Here is a 23,440-nt window from a genome sequence, read left to right on the forward strand (position 1 = left end):
TAAGAGTGCTGCAGCCCACTGAAAACCAGAAAATCTCACAGGGCCCACCTAATCTTAAATTTTCGCTCTAGTCAAACAGAGCCTCATAAATTTACTTGAAAATTACATTTAAAAAATAGGTCAGTGTAATGATTAATCAACTGTTTTAATTCATTTTTCATATAAATAAATACATTTATATAAATGTGACTGTACATACATGTGAGTAATTTCAAACTGGATTTCTGTTATTAATGCGACCCACCTGCAGTACCGTTGCGGCCCTCCAGGGGGCCCCGGCCCACACTGTAGGCCTAACCCTAACCCCGATGTTAGGGTAGGGTTACGAGTCCACTGAAATGCACTATCACAGAGTTAAATGGCTCAGGTAGGTAAGAGCTCAATTAGAAAAAAGGAGGATAAAGGAGTTCAGTAGATAAATAAATCGTGGATGAAGATTGTAAAAATAATTAAACTGTGAGATTAACAGTCAGATTGGGGGCCAAATACATTTTAGACACGCCCCTGCTCATCAGTGAAAATATAAAAGAGGCATTATCAACGGATGACAGTCGTATTTAAACTATTCTATGAGCTTTGAAAGAAAATATAAATATTACAAAAATGTTAGGACTGCCCACAGTCCACAGATTTGAAAGAAGATAAGGTCCAGCTGATATTCAGCTGCATGCTGACCGTAACCAAGCTGACCACTTACTCTGTAAACTAGTATCAACTGATGGAAAGCAAAGCGAATCGTGGACTTCAGTCATCCACAGGCTGAGCAGAGAGGACTGATCTACAGGCACGAGACCACCTCGGAGCGCACGTGAGTCTTGACGTGAGCCGTTTCTTTATTTATTTTTTTCTCTGTCATATGAAGGTCCGTGAAAGCAACCTGAGTTTGGTGTGAGTGATAAACGGATAGCTCGCGTGTGTGTTTCGCTTTGTTTACTCGGTCCTTGTTTGGTTTCAGTGCTGTGATTGCTGGGAACATGAACGCGCTTCTTGACCACTTTCACAACTTCTTCCTGCCGCTGCTGCGGGGGCACGAGCATGTCTGCCAATGCTTCTGCGGGAGGTAACATCCACACAGCCCACTGAACCTCAGTACTGTTGGCTCTCCTATGGGCTCAAAATGTGGTCATAAATATTTTGTACTTGTAAATCAGGATTTGTATGTGTAAAAAGAATTTGTGCGTGCGTAAAAAAGATTTGTATGTGTAAAAAGATTTGTGTGTGTGTAAAAAGATTTGTATGTGTAAAAAGAATTTGTGCGTGCGTAAAAAGATTTGTATGTGTAAAAATAATTTGTGCGTGCGTAAAAAGATTTGTATGTGTAAAAGAATTTGTGCGTGCGTAAAAAGATTTGTATGTGTAAAAAGATTTGTGTGTGGACTTAGCCAAAAACCCCCTGCAAGTTACAAGTACGAAGTTTGACCCTATTTTTCTTCCTGTCATCTGATTGGTCAATGTCATGTCAATCACAAATGTAACAATCCAATCAGAGAACAGATGGGTTTGGCTGTCGGAGGGCACTTTTTTTGAACTGCAGGTCCTTGAAGGGTAATACAGTTTGAAGCTGGAGGATCTCTATATAAATATCCGATAGCAGCTAGGTCCCCTTACTTTCAGCAGCTGTTGAAAGGATAAAGTTGTGGTATGTCAGTGGTTAGAAATACCATTATTACTTTAGGATTAGTTTAACACAAAGTCAGGGCTGACCCGGGACCATTGCTGTGAGTCACAGTGCGCAGCATAAAGGTCCTTTCACATCGGACGCAGGATGTGCTGCTAATGCTAACTGCTAACTAAAAGCAAAGGATCCAGAATTTGTTGCGCTGGCTGCTGAGCTCTGTGGGTTTTTGCAGCAGCTCTACCTGTACTAGATGCACCTGCTCCTTGTCGTTTCTATCTCTGACTTTATGTCCTCTACAACAGTTTCTGGTTTTTTGCTAGTTCTTCAAATGTTCAATAAAAACATGTATGCTAATTCATAACGAAGAAAGCTTTGTAATGAAGACTGTCATTTCCAAAACACTGCCCCCCCCCGCGGTCCGCAGCGCTGTTGAAAAGGCTGTGGAAGTCCCTGTATAAAGCACGTAGACCTGTGACACAAAAATCACCAAACTCGGACGACCACAGACTGTTTTCCTTCGTGGTGATAAAGGAAAACGCTGGGTTGGCATGTAAAAGGGCATTTATTCCTTCAAGGACCTGCAGTTCAAAAAGTGCCCTCCGACAGCCAAACCCATCTGTTCTCTGATTGGATTGTTACATTTGTGATTGACATGACATTGACCAATCAGATGACAGGAAGAAAAATAGGGTCAAAATTCGTACTTGTAACTTGCAGGGGTTTTTTTGGCTAAGTCCACACACAAATCTTTTTTACACATACAAATCTTTTTTACACACGCACAAATTATTTTTACACATACAAATCTTTTTTACGCACGCACAAATTCTTTTTACACATACAAATCTTTTTTACTCACACACAAATCTTTTTTACACATACAAATCTTTTTTACGCACGCACAAATTCTTTTTACACATACAAATCCTGATTTACAAGTACAAAACTGATTTACAAGTACAAAATATTTATGACCACATTTTGAGCCCATAGCTCTCTGTAATCCTGTAATCCTGCTGCCACGGCGAACTCATTTTTACCCCTGTGTAACTTTCACTCTGTCGGCTAATGCGAGCTTCAAAAGCAGTGATTGGCGCCCTCACTGCTTTTGAAGCAGTGAGTCATTTTTCATATTACTTATTTTCAGTGGCACGTATAAGCTTGCATAGATTTTGCCTGAAAATATTAAGGTTTGATATTTGGACATATATATATAATGACAGTTATCTTCTGCAATCTGAAGGTTTTTTTTATTAGTGTGTGCACAAATACTGGACTTTACAGGACACTTATATGTATATATTTTAACTAGCCCATTTGTCCCAAATTCCAGATCCTGATTTATTTTGTTAATGACTATAGCCGGTGAACATTGCAAGCATTTATCTTTAATAGTTTTTGAGATATTTGTTTTCAAACATTGCCTCGAATTTCAAAGTGCCAAATAAATAAATCTTGAAAAGTATGTGACACTGTTGCTTCTTTTCTTTGTTATCACAGTGAACAAGCCTATCATGTTGTTCCATATCACGGAGCCATGCCCATTGACTGCTCCTACGGGGACTACATCATGACCCAGCAGGAAATGGATCTGATAGCTGGGATAATGTTGGGCATTTGCATCAGCTGGGTCTTGATGTGGCTGGATTCTGTTTGGCACAGGGCGCTTAACTGCTGGAGGACAAACCAGCTCACCAGTGAGTAATCACAAACCTTCGTCTGTGACGATTCAACTCAACATGAACAGAGACCTAAGTCTCTCAGTTTGAAAAAAGCTGTTACATTTTTACTGTGTGTGTTAACTCCTAATTATTATTATTTTTTACCTCCAGGTAATCGTTTCCATTCATGGATGCCAAAATTCAGAAATATAAGGAACGTGTTCAGGTGTCCACATCCTGAACCCTCGGAGGAATCCAGCGGAAACATGGTGTAGATAGAGCCACAGGTTAATGGAAGCACTTGACATAAAACTGTAGTTCTGATTGAAATATAACAGACTGTAATAACAGTTGTAATAATGATATTTTAACAGCGACTGGAACCACCAGCATGTAAAACAAAACAAAAAAAACCCAAAAACACTTCCTCAGGGAAATCTTGTAGAAGCAGATCTGCCCTTTCTCAGCCTCAGTTGCCTTTTTTCTCTGTTTGCAAAGTCTGTTTCTGTGATATGGAAACATTTAAGGGGTTAAGAAGCCTTAATTATACACACATGTACTGTACACTGGTTACCGTACACTGCCTCTGCAACTGTCAGTGTTTTTCTGTGCTTGTTACTTACAAACAAACTAATAAAAATGCTAAAAGCATTTAAAAGTATCTGCGGCTCTAAGGCTGCATGCCAGTACTCCATCCTGGTTTCGCACAATAACAATCACATTCACAGGGTCACCTTTTTTCCCAGTGCATTCTCAATGCAGCGTGTACAGCAGTAGTAGTAAATGCTTATACGAGGCATATGCAGAGGTAGAGATAAGGAGTCGGCTTGTGTGGTCTAAGCCCATTCTTAGGAGCTCGAGGCCACTTTTCTGGTCAACCAGGTCTTATGCAAGTAGCTCAAACAGCTCTCCCAGCATGATACTACAAAAGACTTTAACCAGATGTTTTAATTCATTTTTATGTGTAAAACTGAAGTTTCCTCATATTGTGACAGATGCAAAACTCCTCAAGCCTCACTGATCCACATGTACTGGTCTTGTCCCAATCTCGTTCAGTTCTGGACAGACGTTTTTCATACCCTGTCCAGGATTCTCAGTGTGACGCTGGCCCCTGGTCCCCCTCTTGCTCTGTTTGGCATCAGTGGGAATGAGGTGCTTCTACTGGGATCTAAAAAACAGGCATTATCAATCTGTTGCCTGTTGGCCAGGAGGGCAATCCTACTGAGGTGGCGGGACGCTGCCCCTCCCACTCACAAACAGTGGTTATATGACCTCATGGCATGTCTAAAACTGGAAAAAAGAAGACACTCACTCCAGAACTCACTACTGGGAAATTTCAAAGCATGTGGGGTCCCTTCCTTGATGCATTTCAAAATCTATAACAATTTTTCAGCAAACTCTCTTATGTCAGGTGTGGAAATACAGTGTACAGGTCTAGGGCAGTGACCTGGGTGGGAATGAATGGGATTATTTTGCAGGGATTATGTTACTTTGGGATATATCATACATATGTTTATATTTCTCTTTCTTTCTTCTCTTTATTTCCCTTTTTTCTTTTTTTCCTTTTATTTCACAGCTGAAGATACATTTCTGAACTCATTTCACAGCCTAAATGTACAGATCATCTGTAACCCTTTTTTCTGTTTATATGTATAATATATATGTTTATGTTTACATGTATAAAAGGAAAAACTCTTAATAAAAAGACATTGTTTAAAAAAAAATATCAGAAGTTTCCTTTAATGAATAATTGGGGAACATCTCAAGTGATAAATATAAAAACCTTATGTCTATTAATTGATGGCTTTTTTTTTTTTTTAATTAGTCAAACATGTCCCCATCTTTCTAAATCAACCTTCACTTTCCCTGTCAGGAATGCCAGATTGATGTCTTACTTATGCAAACCTGCACATCACGGTACATATGAGGGTCCCATAACATGTGACAGGGCATTTAATCATGAAGCCTTTTACAAACCAAGGACAGCTTCATGCCCTTGACTTTCCTTTGAATATGAAGCTTCTACGGGAACTCGGTCATTATAGTGAAATACTGAAATCCCAGATGCATTTCTATAGGAAACGAAAACCGTTTTGTGTGGCTCTAACCTCTCTGCCTTTCAGTGCCATATATAAAGCTTGGAGGTGTCACAGTACGACTCTTTATTAGCCTTTCAGGCCTCTGGCTTCTAAAAGAAACACCACAAATCATCAATTGTAGTAACAATCTTTACTTTTTATGAAAACATGGATCAGTTTCATTGTTTCAACAGAGACACTTTAATTAGTACATTTATATAGTGTAATTACAGACACAGCGACTGGTTTCCATGTAAAGTAACGTTTACATTGTGTACATGATGCATCAGACCGAAAGAGTCTCAGGCGTCATTTGTCTTTTGTAGTTAATTGGTTAACGCTAGAAACTCATCTTCTGTTGTAAAGACAGTCCCAACAGGCTTTAGATTGAAACTTTCTAGTTAAAGAGGCAGAAAGCTAAAATTTTCCTATCCAGGCAGCACCACTGGAAAAAAAACATAACTCAAACTGGAGTTCCATCTTTAGGAGGAGAGTCTTCTCTCATCTTGCCATCAGTGGAGGCAGGAGGTTGACCTGAACTCTCTGCTGTACTGTTGTGTCCAGCTAGGTCATCACTTTCGCCCTCTGCCGAGAGGTTCATAGGTGCTTGCTTTTCATTAATCTCAAGGACAGGAGCGATCACCTCCTGGGCATGAGGCGTCTCGCTGAGGGGCAGATTAAAACCCATTTTTCCTCCGCTGCTCGTCACCCCAGCTGGTGGAGGTGTAAGGCTCTTCGCCGCCTCCTCTCCTCGCAGCCAGTCCATCTTCTGAAGGTGCTGCTTGACAGCATCGTCGACCCGAGCGTCGATCATAGCCTCTGTCAGGACGCCATCCTCAGAGGAATATGCTGCCGCCTGAAGGAAAACAACAACATTTTCATTTTGAAATTAAGATCCACTCTCCAGTGGTATGACGAGGTTTCAGCTATGGAAGCAAAGATAATCTGATGATTCGTACCTGCCAGGCCACGCCCAGCTTGGAGATCTCTCTTCCGGACATGCCCTCTGTCCGCTTCGCTATCTCAGAGCACTTTTTCCCATAGTCAAACTGCGCCAGCTTCAGCCTCCTGTAAACACAAAGCAGAATAAGACCATGAAAAGGCCAAGAAGGAAATTTCCAATGTTACACAGTATAGTGTTCCTACACTAGCCGAGACATGCAATCTCTCCACAGTCTTGGCTCTACCCCAGGACCTCCTCCCAGGTGGACATGCTAGAAACACCTCCAAGTATAAGGCATCTTACTCTGAATCGGATGGCTCAACCACCTCAACTGGCTCTTTTTAATGTGGAGGTGTAGCCGCTCTACTCTGAGCCTCTCTGATCAAGCTCCTAACCCCAACTATAAAAGACAGCCACACCACCCTTTGGAGGAAGATAATTTCTGCTGTTTGTATCTGTAATAGGTGAGGTAACCTGACAGCTTCACTTTCACGCTCTGCTCTCTGTCATCACCGACACGCTACTCGGAGACTAGTCTATTGCCACTTTAACAGCTCTATTCTTGTGTACTCACTGTCTCCCTCCAGTGGCCGGCTCCAGCACATATTTGTCAAAGTATAACCGCACCAGCCTCTCCCTCTCCTCGAGACCCGGCAGCGCAAAATTCACTATTTCATCTATACGGTCATTTATGGCCCAGTCAAACTGCTCCGGCTGGTTACTGGCCAGCACCAACATAAACCTGCATAAAAAGACACACACAAGGAAACACAAGAGTCAAGCAGCTTAATAAAGGTAGGAAGTAAATCACAGTGGTGTGCACAGTGGTTATGAAATTGTTAAAGTTCGGTTGTGAACGTGTGAAATAGATTTTTACTTGTTGCTCTGTTCTCCAGTGCGATACAAAAAGGCATTGAGAGTGGCTCTGAGGTCTTCACTGATCTTCTCCTATTGAAAAAACAAAATAAGGTAATGAACAGCTGCTTCTTTCATATGTAATCGGCAGGTTTTTTGAGTAATGAAATAAACGCAGACTTACGGTGGCTCTCTTGCGGAGGAATGCATCGGCTTCATCAACAAACAGAAGCAGTCTGTGATTGGAAACATGGCAGAAAGGACGTGTTTTGTTACATCTGCTGCACTTTGTGATATTGGTGCAAATATAATAATAAAGATGTTAGGTGACATATTTTGAGCATCATACCCGCGTCGACTCGTGTTGGCCCAATCAAACACTTTGTGCATGGCGGTGACACCATCGCGGCCCATGGGCGCTACATCACCACCGGTCATAATGGCGTAATCCATCCCAGAATGCACTGCCAGCTTCTACTCCACATACACAGAAATCCTCCAGTCAGACAAAGCACTGGTTTATATTTTTGGACATCTGAGCATGCTTTAGCTCTCTGGTGTACCTTAGCGAACAGCGTTTTGCCCGTCCCCGGAGGACCGTACATGAGGATGTTCCTGTACAGGCCGTTGTTCTGCCTTGTGTTTCTTGTTGCTATGGCAATGTCACGCACACGCTCCTCCAGGGAAGGCTAAGAGATGGGAAAGCGCTGTTATTTCAAGTTGAGACAAAACGGCAATGATTTGCACTTTTATACCGCATGTCCACTTACACTGAGCACAACTCCCTCCAGGGCATCCTGAGGTTTACTCTTCAGCCGCTTGGCCATCTAAATCATTTCAAAGCAGTTATTAGTACAACAAAATCTGCAGCTTAAAAATAGCAAAATTATGAAGTCATCATTAGCTACCTTGACTGGATGCTTGACCGCCTCTGCGACAGTGAATCGGGAAGTTTCCCGGACTAGTGACGGCTTTCCGAGCCTGGCCTCGATGTAACGTCCGGCCACTGCTGTTGCATTTCGAGCTGAATACACTCCCACAGCCAAGAGGGTCAACCCTGCCACCTGGTGAAGAGAGGAAACCATTATAGATCAGGAGAATTCACTACATTCAAACTCCATTATCAGCAATGATAGGCAGAGCATTTTTGTTTTTAAGAAGATAATATTTATAGTTGAGGTAACATCTGGGGTATAAGATCTTCATAGTTGTAGCCAAAAACATTTATAGAAACAATTTGAAGAAATGCCTTTGAGATGCCTCTGAGAATGGAAGTGTTTGAAAACCCACAGCAGTATTTGCTTTGATGTATATATAACGGAGTCAAAGGACACAGTCAATTTAAATGTTTAGCACATCTGTGAATACATACATGTTGGACCTTTTAATGCTGCGTTCCAGATTAAACCAGAAGTCTGTATTTACGAGTTTCCAGTCATAATCTTCATCCGGAATAACCCCTAACCTCGGATTTCCAACTCAGAAAGTCGGAGCAGCCCCATGAATGCCGAGTTTACCACCAGAGATGTCGGCAGTGAACATAAACAGTAGTAAAACTGTAAAAGGTGTAACGTGTACTGCCACTGTTGTGTATTTGGGGCATGGCAAATAATTCACAGACCAGGCTCTATCCATGCATGTGCTGCAGCAGCATTTCAAAGCACACACACACAAAAAAGTATTGCTCTGTTCTGCCATCTTGCTAAGAAGCAAAACAAATCCTGTTTGTCTGACTTCTACAGAAGCATTAGTGTTTGATTTATGTTACTTGAACACAGCATAACTAACTGTGCTTTAGTGTACTCTTTAGGCATATTCATGTTTGTTTTCACTGGAATTTCAGTGACAAATTCTCCCTTGAATGGAAGCAGAGTGTCTCACCGTTGCAGTCACTTTGTCCCAGTCTGACACAAAAGCCCTGAATCCTTCTCCAAACACAGCACCTGCAGTCCTGAAAGCAAACACATGTTAACTGTGAGCACGCCTTTAAGAGTCTGTCACAGTGCCGGTGTTGACACTGTTAAACATTTACTGAACTTAAGCTGTTTTCACACATGAACTCCAGAAAATGGAGAAATATTAGCTTCTCTCACATTCAGCAAACAGCAGGACAAAGCCAGCATCAGTGAAATTTGCTCTACTGTAAATACTCTGTTTGGTTTAGATGAGGGTGCTGCTCGAGTAGAGTGTGCAGGAAGGACTTTAGACTCTATAAAAGACAGACGCAGCTTCCAACACTGAAAAGTGCATTAAAACTGCATTCTTTTAACAGCCAGCAGGTTGCAAAAGGATTTCCAGCTGTACTGAAGTTTTGCAGACACGTGACACTGAATTGTTCCCCAAAACATGTTATGAGTGGTTCCTGTAGGTTGATGGCAGTCGCAGGGCAAATGATTGCTAAAGCCCCAGTAACACAGGCCTGTGGACCAGTCAGTGACCCCCTGCAACCACCTGTCACTAGGGGGAAAAGGGAAAAAAAAAAAAAAGTGCATTCTCCAAACAGATAGAAAAAACCTCCTTGTGACTGCTTTTGCTGCTAATAGTAGTGCAACTTGAAAAAGTGCAAGTGGAAATAGAGAAGACTGCACATTTTGAAACACATCGAATCAGTATCGCTGAGGCATTAAAGGCGAACTCCATTTCCACTACATATTTCCCTAGCAACCAGTGGGTGTGTCATGTCACGCTTGATACAGTAGCCATGCTTAAAGTCTATGGGAAAACGACTCTGTCCCTCTGTGACCTCAGTAAATAGCTTCCTGGTGACTTTATTAGCCCAATCACTAGTTTCAGGTCATATTAAGTAAAACATGAAGTCTATTCTGTAAATGATCTTTTTTAAAAGTCAAGAACTCAGGTTATCAAGGTTATGCACAATGTCCTTGTTTTTCAAAACAAAAAACAAAAAAAAGAACCCAAGATGGCGACTGAGTCTTCTGAGTCAAACAGATAAGTCAATCTTTTATATAGTCTGTAGATGTGATACAGACGACCGCGCGCTAGCAGTGAATTCATTTGAACTCCTCTCACATCGGTACAATTGGACTTTTACACACAGAAGCTGACATATTGAAGGCAATTTAATGCCTGATCCAGCCGTGTCAGACATTTGTGTGCTCGCATACATCTCAGTCAAGTAAATTCTATAAAAGCTCAGGGCTGCAGCGCAGGTGCGAAAATGGCTTTACAAGAAACTGCATTTAAAAATAAATAAATAAAAAATTATCATCATTCATGACCTTAAAAACCAGCAATACACCATTATAAACAGCTCAGAGCAAAACGATTTACTTTATGGACTCCAGGACGGTCTGTCTGTGTTCTGCAGCCTTCAGGCGGATCTGCTCTCGGATTATATCGGCGTTTTCCCTCTCCACTTTGGCTCGAGCTTTAGACTCTGCCTCAATACGAAGCAGCTCATTCTTGTGTCTCAGCTCCATCTCGTGCTCTATGGTCGCTAAACAACAAAGAGGAGAAAATAAAAAACATAAACCTCAGCTCATCGTGTCAAACATTTCAAAGCATCCCATCAATAACCGTGCTCGTTTCTTTACCTTTCCTCATGGCCTCCTGCTTCTGTACAGACTCCTCCTGTTTGCGAAGGCTCTCCTCATTCATGGCTTGCTGTTAAACAAGCACAAGACATTTAGTACTGTATCCCACTTCACAGCACGGTACAGCTGGAGTTGGAGGTTATGAACTCACCTGTTGCCTCAGTTGGTCCTCATATCGCTGCCTGGCCAGCTTGTCTTGGTATTGAGCTCGCTGATGGGACACAACCACAAAAACACAATTTGGTACAATTCACTGCTGTAATACTCACACTGCTCTTCCCTCTAAAGGAAAAGAAAAGGAGCTCATGTTTTTCCCCTCTTACAGCTTGATGCTGCTTGGTCTCCTCATTGACAGTTTTCCTCCTCTCTTCAGCTTGGATGCGTATCTGGTCGCCTTTGAGTTGTTCCACTGCTGCTTCATATTCCTAAAGCGTGATGTGAGAACACAATTGGGTCATTGGAGAACAGCGACAATTCATCGCAGCACAGAACATGGATGCCACCAAGGTCCTCGAGTGTCAAAGGAGCAAGAATACATGCAGCAGCGTCAAGTGAGCTAGAACACAACATTTTAGACCTACTTAAATAGAGCACCACTGTTATAACGCCCAATCAGATGGCTTCAGTTCCAGTTCGAGACTACTCTTCTAGTCATCACATTGAAACATCTCATCTTTATGGTGCAAGCCCCCTTGCAACCAACCTCCACCCCAGCTCTTTTTTCACAGTTAGTGTGTCTCACCTGCTATCACTGATGCCTGCTCTGTGCTGGTCTCCCTGCCTTATTCCACCTATACATACTCAGGCAGGTCATTACAGTGGTGCTTACTCAGCTGTGTAAATATCTGAGTCAAGTTCTTATACAGTACTGTGTAAAAGTCTTAAGCCAACACCACGCAGTTCTTTCTATTTTGCTAGGAAAAGTGCAGTAATTCACCGTAACATGCAAACATACATGGAAATACAAAGTCTGTGCATGCTATGGCACAGCCTCCATCATGTTATACAGACAGTTGTACACATTCATTGTTGTTAATCTCTCCTGATCTTCTCCATACCTGTTGACTCATGCTGTAATATGCCAAGCTTTCAGCTAATAGCTCTTTAGGAATCACCTCAACCATGCAAAAAATAAATACCATTTAATGCATGTAGGCTGTGAGTAACTTCAAATTAGCTATTTGGCAAGTTGTCTGTTATGTTTAGAAACAACACGGGTTCATCTTGAGGTCATCCCTGTCAACACCACTAACAGTGCCCAAGTACAAGGACAGATTTTAAAATGAGTGAAAAAGCAGCCTCTGACAGAGCTTCGGAAAGCCCAGAGAACTTTTGATAAAGACCACTTTTTAAAAATACGGCTCCTTAAAAGGAAAACATAAAGAAATGATGGGTGGCTTAAGACTTTTACACAGCACTGTACACGATGTGGAGCAATTTAAAGTCTTTTGACCACATCAAAAATGTCCAATATTTATGCCAAACCTCTTTTTTGTTGTTTAATTTTAAGTCCTACAATTCATCGACATGAATAGTCATCAGATAGAATCACTATCATTGTGTGATCAGCAACTGCGGCTTCATCTAATGCAGGTCTATAATACCTAGGAATTATCAAGCTGATAGAAACTGACTGATGTACCCAGTGTCCTGCTGCAGATGCAGAGTGATCAACTGCTCTGCTTTTATTTAGTTTTTCTAACTGATTTTCTTTTTCATTTTTTACTTGTGTGACTTAATCTTCTGGTTGTGTTGCTTCTTGGTTTAACATTTGTGTGATGAACACATTTTTTTGAAGTATGTAGTGAGTAAAGGTGTTCACTGTACCTTCATCTTACTCTGGTGCTCCAGCTGAGTGGTATTCTCCTGCATTCGAGCCAGCTCCAGAGCTTCTTTGGCATGTCCTACACACACACACACACACACACACACACACACACACACACACACACAGCTGAAGATGCATGTAGTTGCTTCAAAGCATTATGTTTGTGATGCCTGCTGTCTTTGCTGATCTCTGTGACTGACTGTATCCACCTTTGAGTCTTAACTACCAAACAACAGCACTACAGCCCTGAATGAATGAATGAATGAATGAAATCATTATCAATAATCAAATAATAGTATGTGTTGCATCGTTGCACGTGTGTGTGTGTGTGTGTGTGTGTGTGTGTGTGTGTGTGTCAGTCAGAGGGTGAGGTCTGGATGTTCTGAGCCGGACTGCAACGTTCGTGACCTTTGAACCCTGTCCTCTCTCTGGATGAAGGTGGATGCAGCTCAGCTCTGTAAGTCTAACTTCACGTGAGTTAAACCTTTAGTATTTATACCGGTGCTGGATGTCGGTGAGGGCCTCTTCAGCTACACTGATGCGACCACCACCGTCACCGTGAGCCAGAGAGCAGCAGATGCTGGTGCAACTCTGCTCTCCAAGAGCAGCCGTGTTGGTATAATCTGTACACACCTCCTCTAAGGAGACGCACCCGAAGCCCTTGAATACTTACGGGACTTGTCGAGCTCCTTGGCCGCCTGAGCAGCCCGCTCCAGCCCGGTGGGATCGAAGTTGCTCCATTTGTCCTTGGGTTTATCTCCACCGCCGCTGGAGCCCCCGGCCGGCGGAGGTGGCGGCGGTGGAGGCTGTGCCGGCAAACCGGGAGGCACCTCCGGCTGTCCCTTGTTCAGGCCGAACAGCCACGACATTTCGCCGAGAACAAATAAAGCACCGTTAAACCGGTTCTGTTGGACAGAGGATAGCAGCCGCACAGGTCTGTCACTACGCTTCCTCCACACGCGTGTCACGCCGAAAGCTTCTGCGCATGCGCACCAAACAGCGCAAGGTTTAGCTGAATAACAGCAGGCAGGATTGGCTCAGAACAAGTACTTCTTCTTCTGATTGGCGCTCAACGTAGTAGTCCTTAGTAGAGGTCATTGACGTAGCCCCGCCCACACTCGATACGGTAGCCGCGAAGGACCATAAAGCATACAATTCCCTGGAAAGGACGTTTACCCCCGGTTTCATCAGGCTGTTTCTGGTTTTGAAAGTCATTGAAGTGTCAGAGGATTGTTTCCAGGTTTTCTATATCAAATCTATTTTTGATTTACTTAAACTTCAAACCTGAAAATTTAAAGCAAACACTCTACACTGAAAACAATCTCCTCTCTTCAGTTTTAACCTTCTGTTTTCCAACATCTTCATGTTCCAGAGCAAGAGTGGGCAATTTATGTCCCCAAGGGGCTACTTGAGAAGCTGCTGTGGAGGCCCACACCAATAAGTTGTAAGAAGATAAAATAAACATTGAGCAGAATTCAGCTTATTGTTGATCAGGACAAAAGTAAATAAAATTCTTAAACTAAAAAAAAATCTGATGAAAGACAGCAAACCAGAATATATATCAAAAATGTTTAATGAGCTAAACATTTAGAGGACAACCGACCCACAAAAGGTGGTAAAACACATATTTACACAGAGAAAAAAAAAAAAAAAAAAAAAAAAAAAAAGGCCAACCTTAAAAACCAAACCAAAAAAAACCTCTCAGTCATAACTTAAGGTTGCATATGATAAACACAGGCTTATAGAAATGATAACAAGACCATCTGTGAAGACACTGGAGGTAATCAGGAGGTGACACCACATGTTGGACAGGTCTGGATTTGGAAACACATTCCTGTTTTAGGAAGTTTAAGTTTACCTCCTGCCAGGGTTTCTGTGCTGCCATTGATAAATACCAGTGAAAGTTGGATTTTATAGGTTTTATACATGTATTTCGTATGAAGAACACAATCAGAGACACTGATCTCAAAGTTCAGAAATCAAAATACTGCACACATAATGATCTGTGCTGCTGTAGGCAAGTTTACTTCAGGAATGATGCACTTTGTTGGTACCATTTTAAAAATCTCTCCAAAAATATCTCCAAAAGTTGAATCTGTTCATCTGGACGTAGCGTTTTGTGGGAGAATCGTTTCGTCACTCATCCAAGTGACTTCTTCAGTCTCAGCTGACTGCAGGTTTCCCCAAACCTTATAAACAGTACATTTGCATAATGACTGAAACCAGCCCACTGAAGGAACAATGGGCTGTGAGGTCAGTTCCTTAATCATAATTATGCAAATTCCCATGACCATTGATCATGGAAATGGTCATGGGAATTTGCATAATTATGATTATGCAAATAATCATAATTATTATGCAAATGCAGTCAGCTGAGACTGAAGAAGTCACTTGGATGATTGACGAAACGTTTCTCCCACAAAACGCTACGTCCAGATGAACAGATTCAACTTTTGGAGATTTACTTTCCTGGATGATTGAGAATGCATCAAGACCTCTCCAAAAATAATTTATACGAGAGATCAGTGGAAAGCTCGTTAACATGAGACTCCTTATAATGACTTGTTCAAATATAAAGCCAACAAGAAGCACAGGACCAGCAGAAGTGTCACAAAACCAATTACTTTTGGATCGGCCTGTAAAATTCCTCAGTTTTCCCAAACAGACGACCCGTGTTACAGCTCGATTTCAAGCCGGATCCCTGATCAAGCAATCATGCAGAATCACCACACACAAATACGATTCTTTAAACGAATCATACAATAAACACATTTTGATGAAATCCTAAAATGAGGTGTCTGTGTCAGGTCGATTTTTTTTGTTTGTTTGTTTGTTTTTTTAATGAACGCTGTTCTTTAAACCCCCCCCCCCAAAAAAAAACAAAACAAAAAAAACCTTTACTGCAGCATAACGACACGGGAGAGCACACCAGAAGGCTCTTTGCCGTCACCCAGTGCTGCCCTGAAGCCTTCTTGTTGCCGAGCCCTTGCCAGTTTTGCAAGTGAGAGGAACGACCGAGGCTCTGTGATGGCCAGATCACTGATGACGCGACGGTTGAGCTGGACGCTGCTCTATATGGTGAGAAAAAGGAAGAGTGAGCCAACAGAATTTTTAAAAAGACATGAGCTGCAAAACTATCTAGCAAAACCAACCTTAGTCAGATTGTGCATGAGGGCGGGATATTTCATGCCGTGCTCTCGTGTTGCTGCAGCAATCCGTGAGATCCAGAGCTGATGAATCAAGGAGACAACACATAGGATCAATTATACTGAAGCAAACTGATTTCTAATCTTACACACACCAATCAGCTGCAATATTAAATCCAAAGAGAGGAAGTGAACAACATCCTGTTACACTGCAAAGTTCTGCTGGGAAATGCACAGCAGTGGCCTCCCCCAGCCAGAGAACACACCCCAACACACTACAAAAATTGCTCAGGAACAGCTCGATGAACAGGACATAGAGCCCAAAGTGCTGACCCGACTTCAAATTCTCCCAATTTAATCAAAATAAGTCAGTATCCCCTGTCAACACTAAGGCAAGACAGCAGACTGAGTTTGGAGCAGAACTGAGGTTTTAGAATAGAATAGAATAGAATGCCTTTATTGTCATTATACAGATGTACAATGAGATACGCAGTATCTCCTACTCAGTGCAAACACGTAGGTGGGGGTGCACAGTTTCTGCAGCACTATATACATATGAACAGTATTTACAGAAAAAATATATATAAAGTGTAGAAAACTACAATCTGGTAAAAAAAAAAGTAAATAAATAGTGTTACGTATATACAGTTTGGGTTATTGCACAGAGGTGGTTTATCCTTGAAATGGGTGGTGGAACCGTGTTTCTCAGTGCATGGGTGGACATGGAAGGAGTGCTTTCAAGTTGTTCACCCCAAATTCTGACCCTACAATCCAAATGTCATGGCAGAATTCAAGATGCATCAGACCAGGCAATGCGTTTTCGCTCTTCTGCAGTGAAATTTTGCTGATCCTGCGCCAATTGTAGCTTCAGTTTCTTGCTCTTAGCAGACAGGACCCCCTGTGGTCTTCTTCATTTAGATATCCTCTAACCCTTGATTGTAATGCGAGGTTATTTTAGTTAATCTCGCCTTCCTATCGCCTCTGGCATCAACAAAGGACTTTTCGCACAGAGAACTGCCCCTCACTGCATTGTTTCCTCTTTTTTTGGACCATTTTCTGTAAACCCTAGAGATGGTCGTGTTGGAAAATCCCAGCAGATAAACTGAAATATTCAGACCAGCCTGTCTGACACAAAATGCCACAACATGTTTAAAGTCACTGAAATCTCCCTCCTTCATCCATTCTGATGTTCAGTGTGAACTTGAGCTGGTCATCTTCACCATGTCAAGACGCCTGAATGCACCGGGTTGCTGTCAGGTGATCGGCTTATTAGTATTTTGTGTTAACAAGCAGTTGAACAGGTGAACCTAATGAAGTGGCCTGTTAGTAATGTAGACACTGCTGCTGAACTAGCCCAAAGCTTTATTTTCTATTTAATTATTATATAGCGGACTAATGGAGTGAAAATATCAAGTATTTGATTCAAACCGACCAAAAAAATAAAGAAAATATAACCAGTTATCTGAGAAACATGCTTTCATTTAGTCATCTTGTGATGCACCTGATTTATCTTCTTGGGGATCCTTTAGGTGGTCATGACGCCAGTCAGGAATCACTTGATAAGCAAAAAGCTATCAGTAGTGTTTGTTTTAAATATATTTGCACCCAGAATCTGCTGAAAAGTCTATTACATAGACTACGATTGCTACTATCAGAAAAAAATCCAAATGCCATGCAGTAATATTTGGGTCTTCTTACCGTCCTCATGTTGCGCTTCTTGAGTTTCCGAGCTTTGGTGGCGTACACGAACGCCCTCCTGACAGCCAGCACGGCCAGGCTGTAGCAGCGGTTCTTCCTGCCTCTGAAGTGCTGTTGGAAGAACCGACAAAGAAGTGACAACAATACCTGTTACAGGTCTTTAACACGACGAGGATGCAATAAACAAAACACCACAGCTTCTACAAACATTATGAATGAGCTCCAGCAGCAATCACTCCAGGAGATAGCCAATAACCGTACCCGTGCATGCTTGAGGACCTCCTGGACCTTCCAGTATCTGTCGGGTCCTCGGCTTCTGATCCAACAAGAGAGCGTCAGAAACACCATTTCAGTCCTCCCGTCACCTCACCGTAGTGTCCACTTTTAAAAGAATAAACACGTAATAAGTGACCTCCAACCAAGCACTCTCGGTGTTATGAGAGCTCAATAACTCCGCACGCCGCACGTCGACAAACCGAGGCGCACTCTGGGTACGTTCAATTTAAAATTCTGTCAGAGGCGGCGTGCGGGTTAATTCAACACAAACAACTTCATCAATTGCACCAGACGGCTAAGGTTTACAAAACAAAAAACAGAACAAAAGCCTGAAAAGAAAATGTCAAACATTAGATTACAGATCGGTAAAAACACACACTTTCTAAAGGACGTGTTTGCTTCAGTGCGCAACACGTCGGTGTACAAAACAAACGCACGCACTGAGTTGAATGCTGGGATAGCGAGCTGCGGAGGTCAAAGGAGAGACGATCCAAAATGTCGGTCGCCAGTTTTACGTCCTTGACTCGATGCGGTGTTTTGGCATTCCGCTCTCCCGCAGGACTCTTGGTATGTTGATGGTTATTAGGGAAAAGTAAATAGTTTCATCGCGAACCGCTGCTGTCATCAGCCGGCCCGGTGTCAGCTTTTAGACCGGTTACAGCTCTCTACGTGAGGGTTCCGTCTATGTTCTGAAGTCCGGGTTACATAGTGTAGCTGTTAACTATGGTTCAGCTGGTTAACGCTAAATGTGTTGGAATGTATATCTAAAAGACACTAAAAGTGAATAATATAAGAGCTTTGTGCAGAAAAATGTATTAAAAAGACACAATCCGAAAAAAATGATATTCTATTGCAATGAAGTTTGTGTTTTATGAAACCATCTCTGACTCCTATTAATACAGGATATTTTATTGGTATTGATTAAAGGTTATTTAGACAAAGTAAATGTAGTAATTGGAGCAGGTACTTCATCCTGGTCATGATTGAAGAGGACTTTAAGTATCATGGACTCTACACTAATAAATCACTACTGCATACCTGTGTCCCAAAGTGTGTGTGTTTTAAATTATTATTATATTTGATTTCTCGCCTGTCCTCCCTGTGACCAGGCGGTACGGTATGCACAGACAGCAGCAGCTCCAGCAGTGCAGCCCAGGATAAAGAAGTTCCAGGTGTACAGATGGGATCCAGACACTCCAGGGGACAAACCCCGAATGCAGACCTATGAGATTGACCTCAACACGTGAGTGTCATAGATTTGGATATCTGGCATCCAGGCAGAGCAATTTCCTGTCATTGATTAGAGAAAGGTTATTAAAAGAAGACTCAACAGTCCAGCAGCTTTCCATTTTAGCCCAGATATGCCAGCGGAGTCTTCATTTTTCACAGGTGTTTGTTGGTTAGGATGTTGCTGAGAATATACTCTGGTCTAAACAAAGGACATTGTTAATGGACTGACTAATGCTTTCTGATGGCTTCAGTAACAGGTGGCCCTGACAGCCTGGCATATTTTGAGTCCTCTTCCTTCACCTGTTCTCTAATCAGCTTTATTAAACTCTCAGCTCATGTATGTCAGCGTGACACTGCTGAATGCTGAGTAATGCTGCTCAGCCGTATCATCTGTCTGGGTTTCAGCTGATCAAGTAAACACATCAGACAAGCTGCTTTCACGATTTCATGTTACAGAATTTTGTTTTTACTTACTGTGTTTTGTTTTTCTTCATCCAGCTGTGGCCCAATGGTTCTCGATGCGCTCATCAAGATCAAGAATGAGATTGACCCCACTCTGACATTTCGTCGCTCCTGCAGAGAAGGTCAGTAACACAGGGGCTGGAGTTGCACCTTTAAAAAGAGTTTACAGAGTCTACAGCACCTGAGTCAATGCTTTTAGACTCTTAAAGACTGACAAAGCCCATCTTTAAGAAGCCCAGTTGCATTCAGCTCAAGCGCTTTATACTTGAGCCGAATGCAACGTCGATGCTGATTGGCTAGCAGGTAGGCCAGAGCAGGGAGTTCAACTCAAAGTAAGAAGTGCAAACCCCCCCCCAAAAAACATTAACGGTAAAAAAGAAAAGTACAGACAGCAGCTGCAGTGGAAACTTCTCATTGTTTTTATTACTCAGTTTCACTGTTTGGTTGACGACCAACAACAGCACGAGCAAGAGCTGCCCACAGACTGGTTGTACCACATCTGTTGTTGTCCTCAAAAGTTAAATCTCAATAATAAATGCTATTCTTATCATTTTTATTCTGCTTTAACCAGGTATTTGTGGGTCCTGTGCGATGAACATCGAAGGAGGAAACACACTCGCCTGCCTCAACAAGATCGACTCCAACCTCAGCAAGCCGACTAAGATTTACCCTCTGCCACACATGTACGTCGTCAAGGACCTGGTACCTGTAAGTCAGCTTCATCGAACATCAGTGAACATCTGGAACGAAGCATTTACTTCACAGTCCTGTTGCTGTTTTATAAGCTAGCACAGCCATCACATTATCACACACAAGTACTAAGAGTTTAGAGTCATTAACAGCTGGTTGCTTTTTTTATTTTGCATGTGCAAAATTTAGTGTTGAAGTAACAAATGTCACACTGTTTTTTCAAGAGTGAAAAAACACATTAGCATTTATAACAACTGTTACATTTTTCTTTATTTGTTTTATTTCCAGCCTTTTTTAAACCAGATCTAATAAATCAGATGCATGGATGCCTTTTTAGGAGTGTTGGTGCTGTAGATTATGTGATGTGGATGTTCCTGATTCTTAATTTTCTAGATGATTAAACAGGACAAATAAATCAGACTAATCTAAAAATCAGAAACACTCGAAAGATTAATAGAGGCTGAATTTGCATTGTCTGACTTTCCATCTTTCTTGTTAACACCTTCTCAATACAGAGAGGAGGAGGGATGGAGAGGGGTGATTCTTGTTTGTCAGGTGGCTGGATGAATGTAAAACCCTGCTATTAGCCAGCAGCGTGCACAAATAAAATCTGAATAATTTGTTTAACCAACTAGTGTTTCTGCCGCCAGCTAGCAAAAACAGCAACGCTTAATTGTCTGGTCGACTAATCTTGGGCATCCCTTTTTAATGCTCAGTAGACCCGATGGTTAAATGCTGCTTTGACCTGATTAATTTACGATGCTGGTTGGGTCTTGGTGTGAAGAAGCTACTGCTCAGTCTTCTCTGTGGAAGCTAAAATCCAGCAAAATGTAAATTGAGGCAGATTTTGTTTAATAACAGCAGATCAGTTTTTTTTGTTTAGTTTTTTTAGCATTTGAATGTAAGGCTGCTTGATTACAGCAAGAAATCATAATTGCAGATTCACATTGAAGATCTTAAACAATGATTATTAAAGATGACAGACTTAGAAAAAGTTTAAATAAATAGAAAAACAAGAATTAGGTTGATTTGTCACCAAAGTAAAGGGAAAGAGAGAAAACTGTGTGGCAGAATAATCATTTTATCCATCTTATCTAGTTCTAACAGTCACTGGAAGCCAAGCGTGTAATTAAAATAAAATGTGAGTGATTCGCACACATACTTCGACACGTGGATTGGAGGAGCCTGGGATTGATCAGCTGATCCTTTTGATTGATAGTCGACCAGCTCTATCATCTGAGCCGCAGCCGCCTGTGTAGGCAGTTCAGTTTGAGTGGATTCATGAGTGTAGCATTGTGTTTGCAGGACATGAGTAACTTCTACGCCCAGTACAAGTCCATCGAACCCTACCTGAAGAAGAAGGATGAGTCCAAGGAAGGGAAGGAGCAGTACCTGCAGTCTGTGGAGGACCGGCAGAAGCTGGTACGCTTCCCTTTGCTTGTTTTTTTTTTTTTTTTTCCCACTGTCCCATAACATTCAGTCTTCCAGCACATTACGGAAAAATATCTTTACTTGCTTCTCTCCCATGTAGGACGGGCTGTATGAGTGTATTCTGTGCGCCTGTTGCAGCACCAGCTGCCCAAGTTACTGGTGGAACGGAGACAAATACCTCGGGCCTGCTGTGCTCATGCAGGTGTGTGTTTGAGCGTTTTAACATGCAGGATGGTCTGTTATAGTCCGAATCAGCACGGCTGTGTAGTAAACCTTTGTCGTGTCTCAGGCGTACCGCTGGATGATTGACTCACGAGACGAGTACACAGAAGAACGGTTGTCCAAGCTGCAGGATCCTTTCTCGCTCTACCGCTGCCACACCATCATGAACTGCACCAAGACCTGTCCCAAGGTAACCTCTCAGCACACAAACACATCACTGCTGACACTTCAGGTACATCTCAGCAGCATTGTACAGAGTCTACTCAGATGTTTGAATAAGTTTTTGTGTTTTCTGTGCTCTTCCTGTCAGGGCCTGAACCCAGGAAAAGCGATCGCTGAGATCAAGAAGATGATGGCCACATACAAGGAGAAGACGGCAGCTGCTGTCTGAAACCTCATTAATCCTCTGGATCTTCTTATCCCTCCATGATTAAATTATATAATGATGAAAAAATGCTTCTTCAGGTCTGTTGGGCCAGTGTACCATGTATCTCCACCACCACCACTACATCCTGCAGTCAGCTGTAGCAGAAGTGTGTGTGTGTGTGTGGTTGGAGAACTTGGTGTGACATAAACGCACATGTACAGTATGAATGAAGGAGAGAGAGAGCGTCTGAGTTTTACATGTACCATAAAATAGGTGTTTACCTCCAACTTTACTGTGTGTTTGTGTACTTGATGCTGCAGAGTAAAATCCAGGCGTTTCTTTGTGTCTTTCAGCTCGTTGCTTTTCATGTTAGCAGCTGGTTCACAGACATGTTCCCTCAGATCTTCCAGCATACTGACATCAGTCTTTGTTTTGATGGAAATAAATAAGTTTAAATTCTGGTTGCGGTCTTTCACTCGTGATTATTTCTCCTGTCGTCCTACTACTACATTGACTTGGTGTCCTCTGGGTGTCACTGTTGAGCAGAGCCAAATGAGTTGAACCATCTGAAGCTTTTCAACCATCAATAAAACTCATATTGTATGTTGACTGTAATTAAAGGGGCACTAAAATCCTGCTTTATGTTGTGAAATGGAGTTTGTCATCTGTACAGCAGACTAATCTCTGGAGGACTCAAAGCAGAACTTTGCTTTCAGTGCTGTGGGTATGTACAGAGACAGAAAAAGCTATCACTGCCCACAAACCTCATTTTAAAGTTAATTCTGGCATAAACTGAGTTTGTTTACACAAGAAAGGAGTTCAGCTTTATAAAGTGCACATTCATACAATGTGAACCCCAACAAGCCTCTGGCAGCCATCTGCAAAACACCAGCTGTGGGATGCTGGGACAGAGAAGATAGAAATTCAAACTTTGGGAGAGAGAAGAAGGAAAAAAAAGTGGAGTAGAGTGCATCATGGGAAGTCTGCCAGCAGCCTAAGCCTATATTGCAGCAGCAGGGTCACCTGATCGAGCCCTGACTGTAAGCTTTACCAAAAAGCTTAAAATCTAAAAATTGAGAGGGTGTCTGTCTCCCAAAACCAAGCTGGGAGCTGGTTTCACAGAAGAATGGCCTTAAAGCTGAAGGCTCTGCAGTAAGCCTGCAGTCTGGGAGCGATCTACGAGGTCTTTAAGATGCGACGAGGCCTGATTATTTAAAAACTTTCTATGCGTACAGAATTTAACAAGGACCCACATGCAATTGTATTGTATAAAGGAAAACATGGCTGGTATTTATGTGTGCTGAGATTAAATACAAGACATCAATGCCAGGAAAAAAGGACCAAAAAACTGGTGTGACTAAACCCTGATATGCTAGGAGCG

The 23,440-nt window shown here is 42.1% G+C and overlaps 4 protein-coding genes across 6 annotated transcripts; 2 read left to right on the plus strand and 2 right to left on the minus strand.

Annotated features, from left to right (window-relative positions):
- The first annotated feature begins 594 nt into the window (after positions 1-594).
- On the plus strand, positions 595-4,938 carry LOC120440360 (transmembrane protein 240-like). Of its 3 annotated transcripts, none has more exons than XM_039612702.1 (4): positions 595-820; positions 956-1,060; positions 3,119-3,315; positions 3,451-4,938. In XM_039612702.1, exons 2-4 carry the CDS (start codon positions 975-977, stop codon positions 3,552-3,554), a joined length of 387 nt encoding a protein of 128 aa, XP_039468636.1. In that variant the 5' UTR covers positions 595-820; positions 956-974; the 3' UTR covers positions 3,555-4,938. The 3 variants fall into 3 exon arrangements, with proteins under 3 accessions (XP_039468636.1, XP_039468634.1, XP_039468635.1); XM_039612700.1 differs by having other exon boundaries at positions 595-808; XM_039612701.1 differs by lacking the exon at positions 595-820 and having other exon boundaries at positions 878-1,060.
- A 551-nt stretch (positions 4,939-5,489) lies between these two features.
- On the minus strand, positions 5,490-13,531 carry atad3 (ATPase family AAA domain containing 3). Its single transcript, XM_031757140.2, has 16 exons — positions 13,211-13,531; positions 12,537-12,613; positions 11,033-11,134; positions 10,861-10,920; positions 10,710-10,779; positions 10,447-10,612; positions 9,037-9,106; positions 8,064-8,219; positions 7,926-7,982; positions 7,719-7,844; positions 7,505-7,629; positions 7,340-7,391; positions 7,178-7,248; positions 6,875-7,042; positions 6,317-6,425; positions 5,490-6,213 (listed from the first exon to the last, which is right to left on the minus strand). Exons 1-16 carry the CDS (start codon positions 13,404-13,406, stop codon positions 5,821-5,823), a joined length of 1,998 nt encoding a protein of 665 aa, XP_031613000.1. The 5' UTR covers positions 13,407-13,531; the 3' UTR covers positions 5,490-5,820.
- A 1,835-nt stretch (positions 13,532-15,366) lies between these two features.
- Positions 15,367-17,884, minus strand: mrpl20 (mitochondrial ribosomal protein L20). The gene is made up of 4 exons (XM_031757149.2): positions 17,643-17,884; positions 17,382-17,492; positions 15,690-15,767; positions 15,367-15,608 (listed from the first exon to the last, which is right to left on the minus strand). Exons 1-4 carry the CDS (start codon positions 17,727-17,729, stop codon positions 15,435-15,437), a joined length of 450 nt encoding a protein of 149 aa, XP_031613009.1. The 5' UTR covers positions 17,730-17,884; the 3' UTR covers positions 15,367-15,434.
- A 205-nt stretch (positions 17,885-18,089) lies between these two features.
- Positions 18,090-22,520, plus strand: sdhb (succinate dehydrogenase complex, subunit B, iron sulfur (Ip)). Its single transcript, XM_031757177.2, has 8 exons — positions 18,090-18,224; positions 18,767-18,900; positions 19,386-19,471; positions 19,921-20,057; positions 21,345-21,461; positions 21,571-21,672; positions 21,760-21,882; positions 22,003-22,520. The coding sequence occupies exons 1-8, from the start codon at positions 18,153-18,155 to the stop codon at positions 22,081-22,083; spliced, it is 852 nt and encodes a 283-aa protein (XP_031613037.1). The 5' UTR covers positions 18,090-18,152; the 3' UTR covers positions 22,084-22,520.
- Positions 22,521-23,440: the final 920 nt, after the last annotated feature.

The sequence above is a fragment of the Oreochromis aureus genome, linkage group 5 (genome assembly GCF_013358895.1).
Source record: "Oreochromis aureus strain Israel breed Guangdong linkage group 5, ZZ_aureus, whole genome shotgun sequence".
Classification (NCBI taxonomy): Eukaryota; Metazoa; Chordata; class Actinopteri; order Cichliformes; family Cichlidae; genus Oreochromis; species Oreochromis aureus.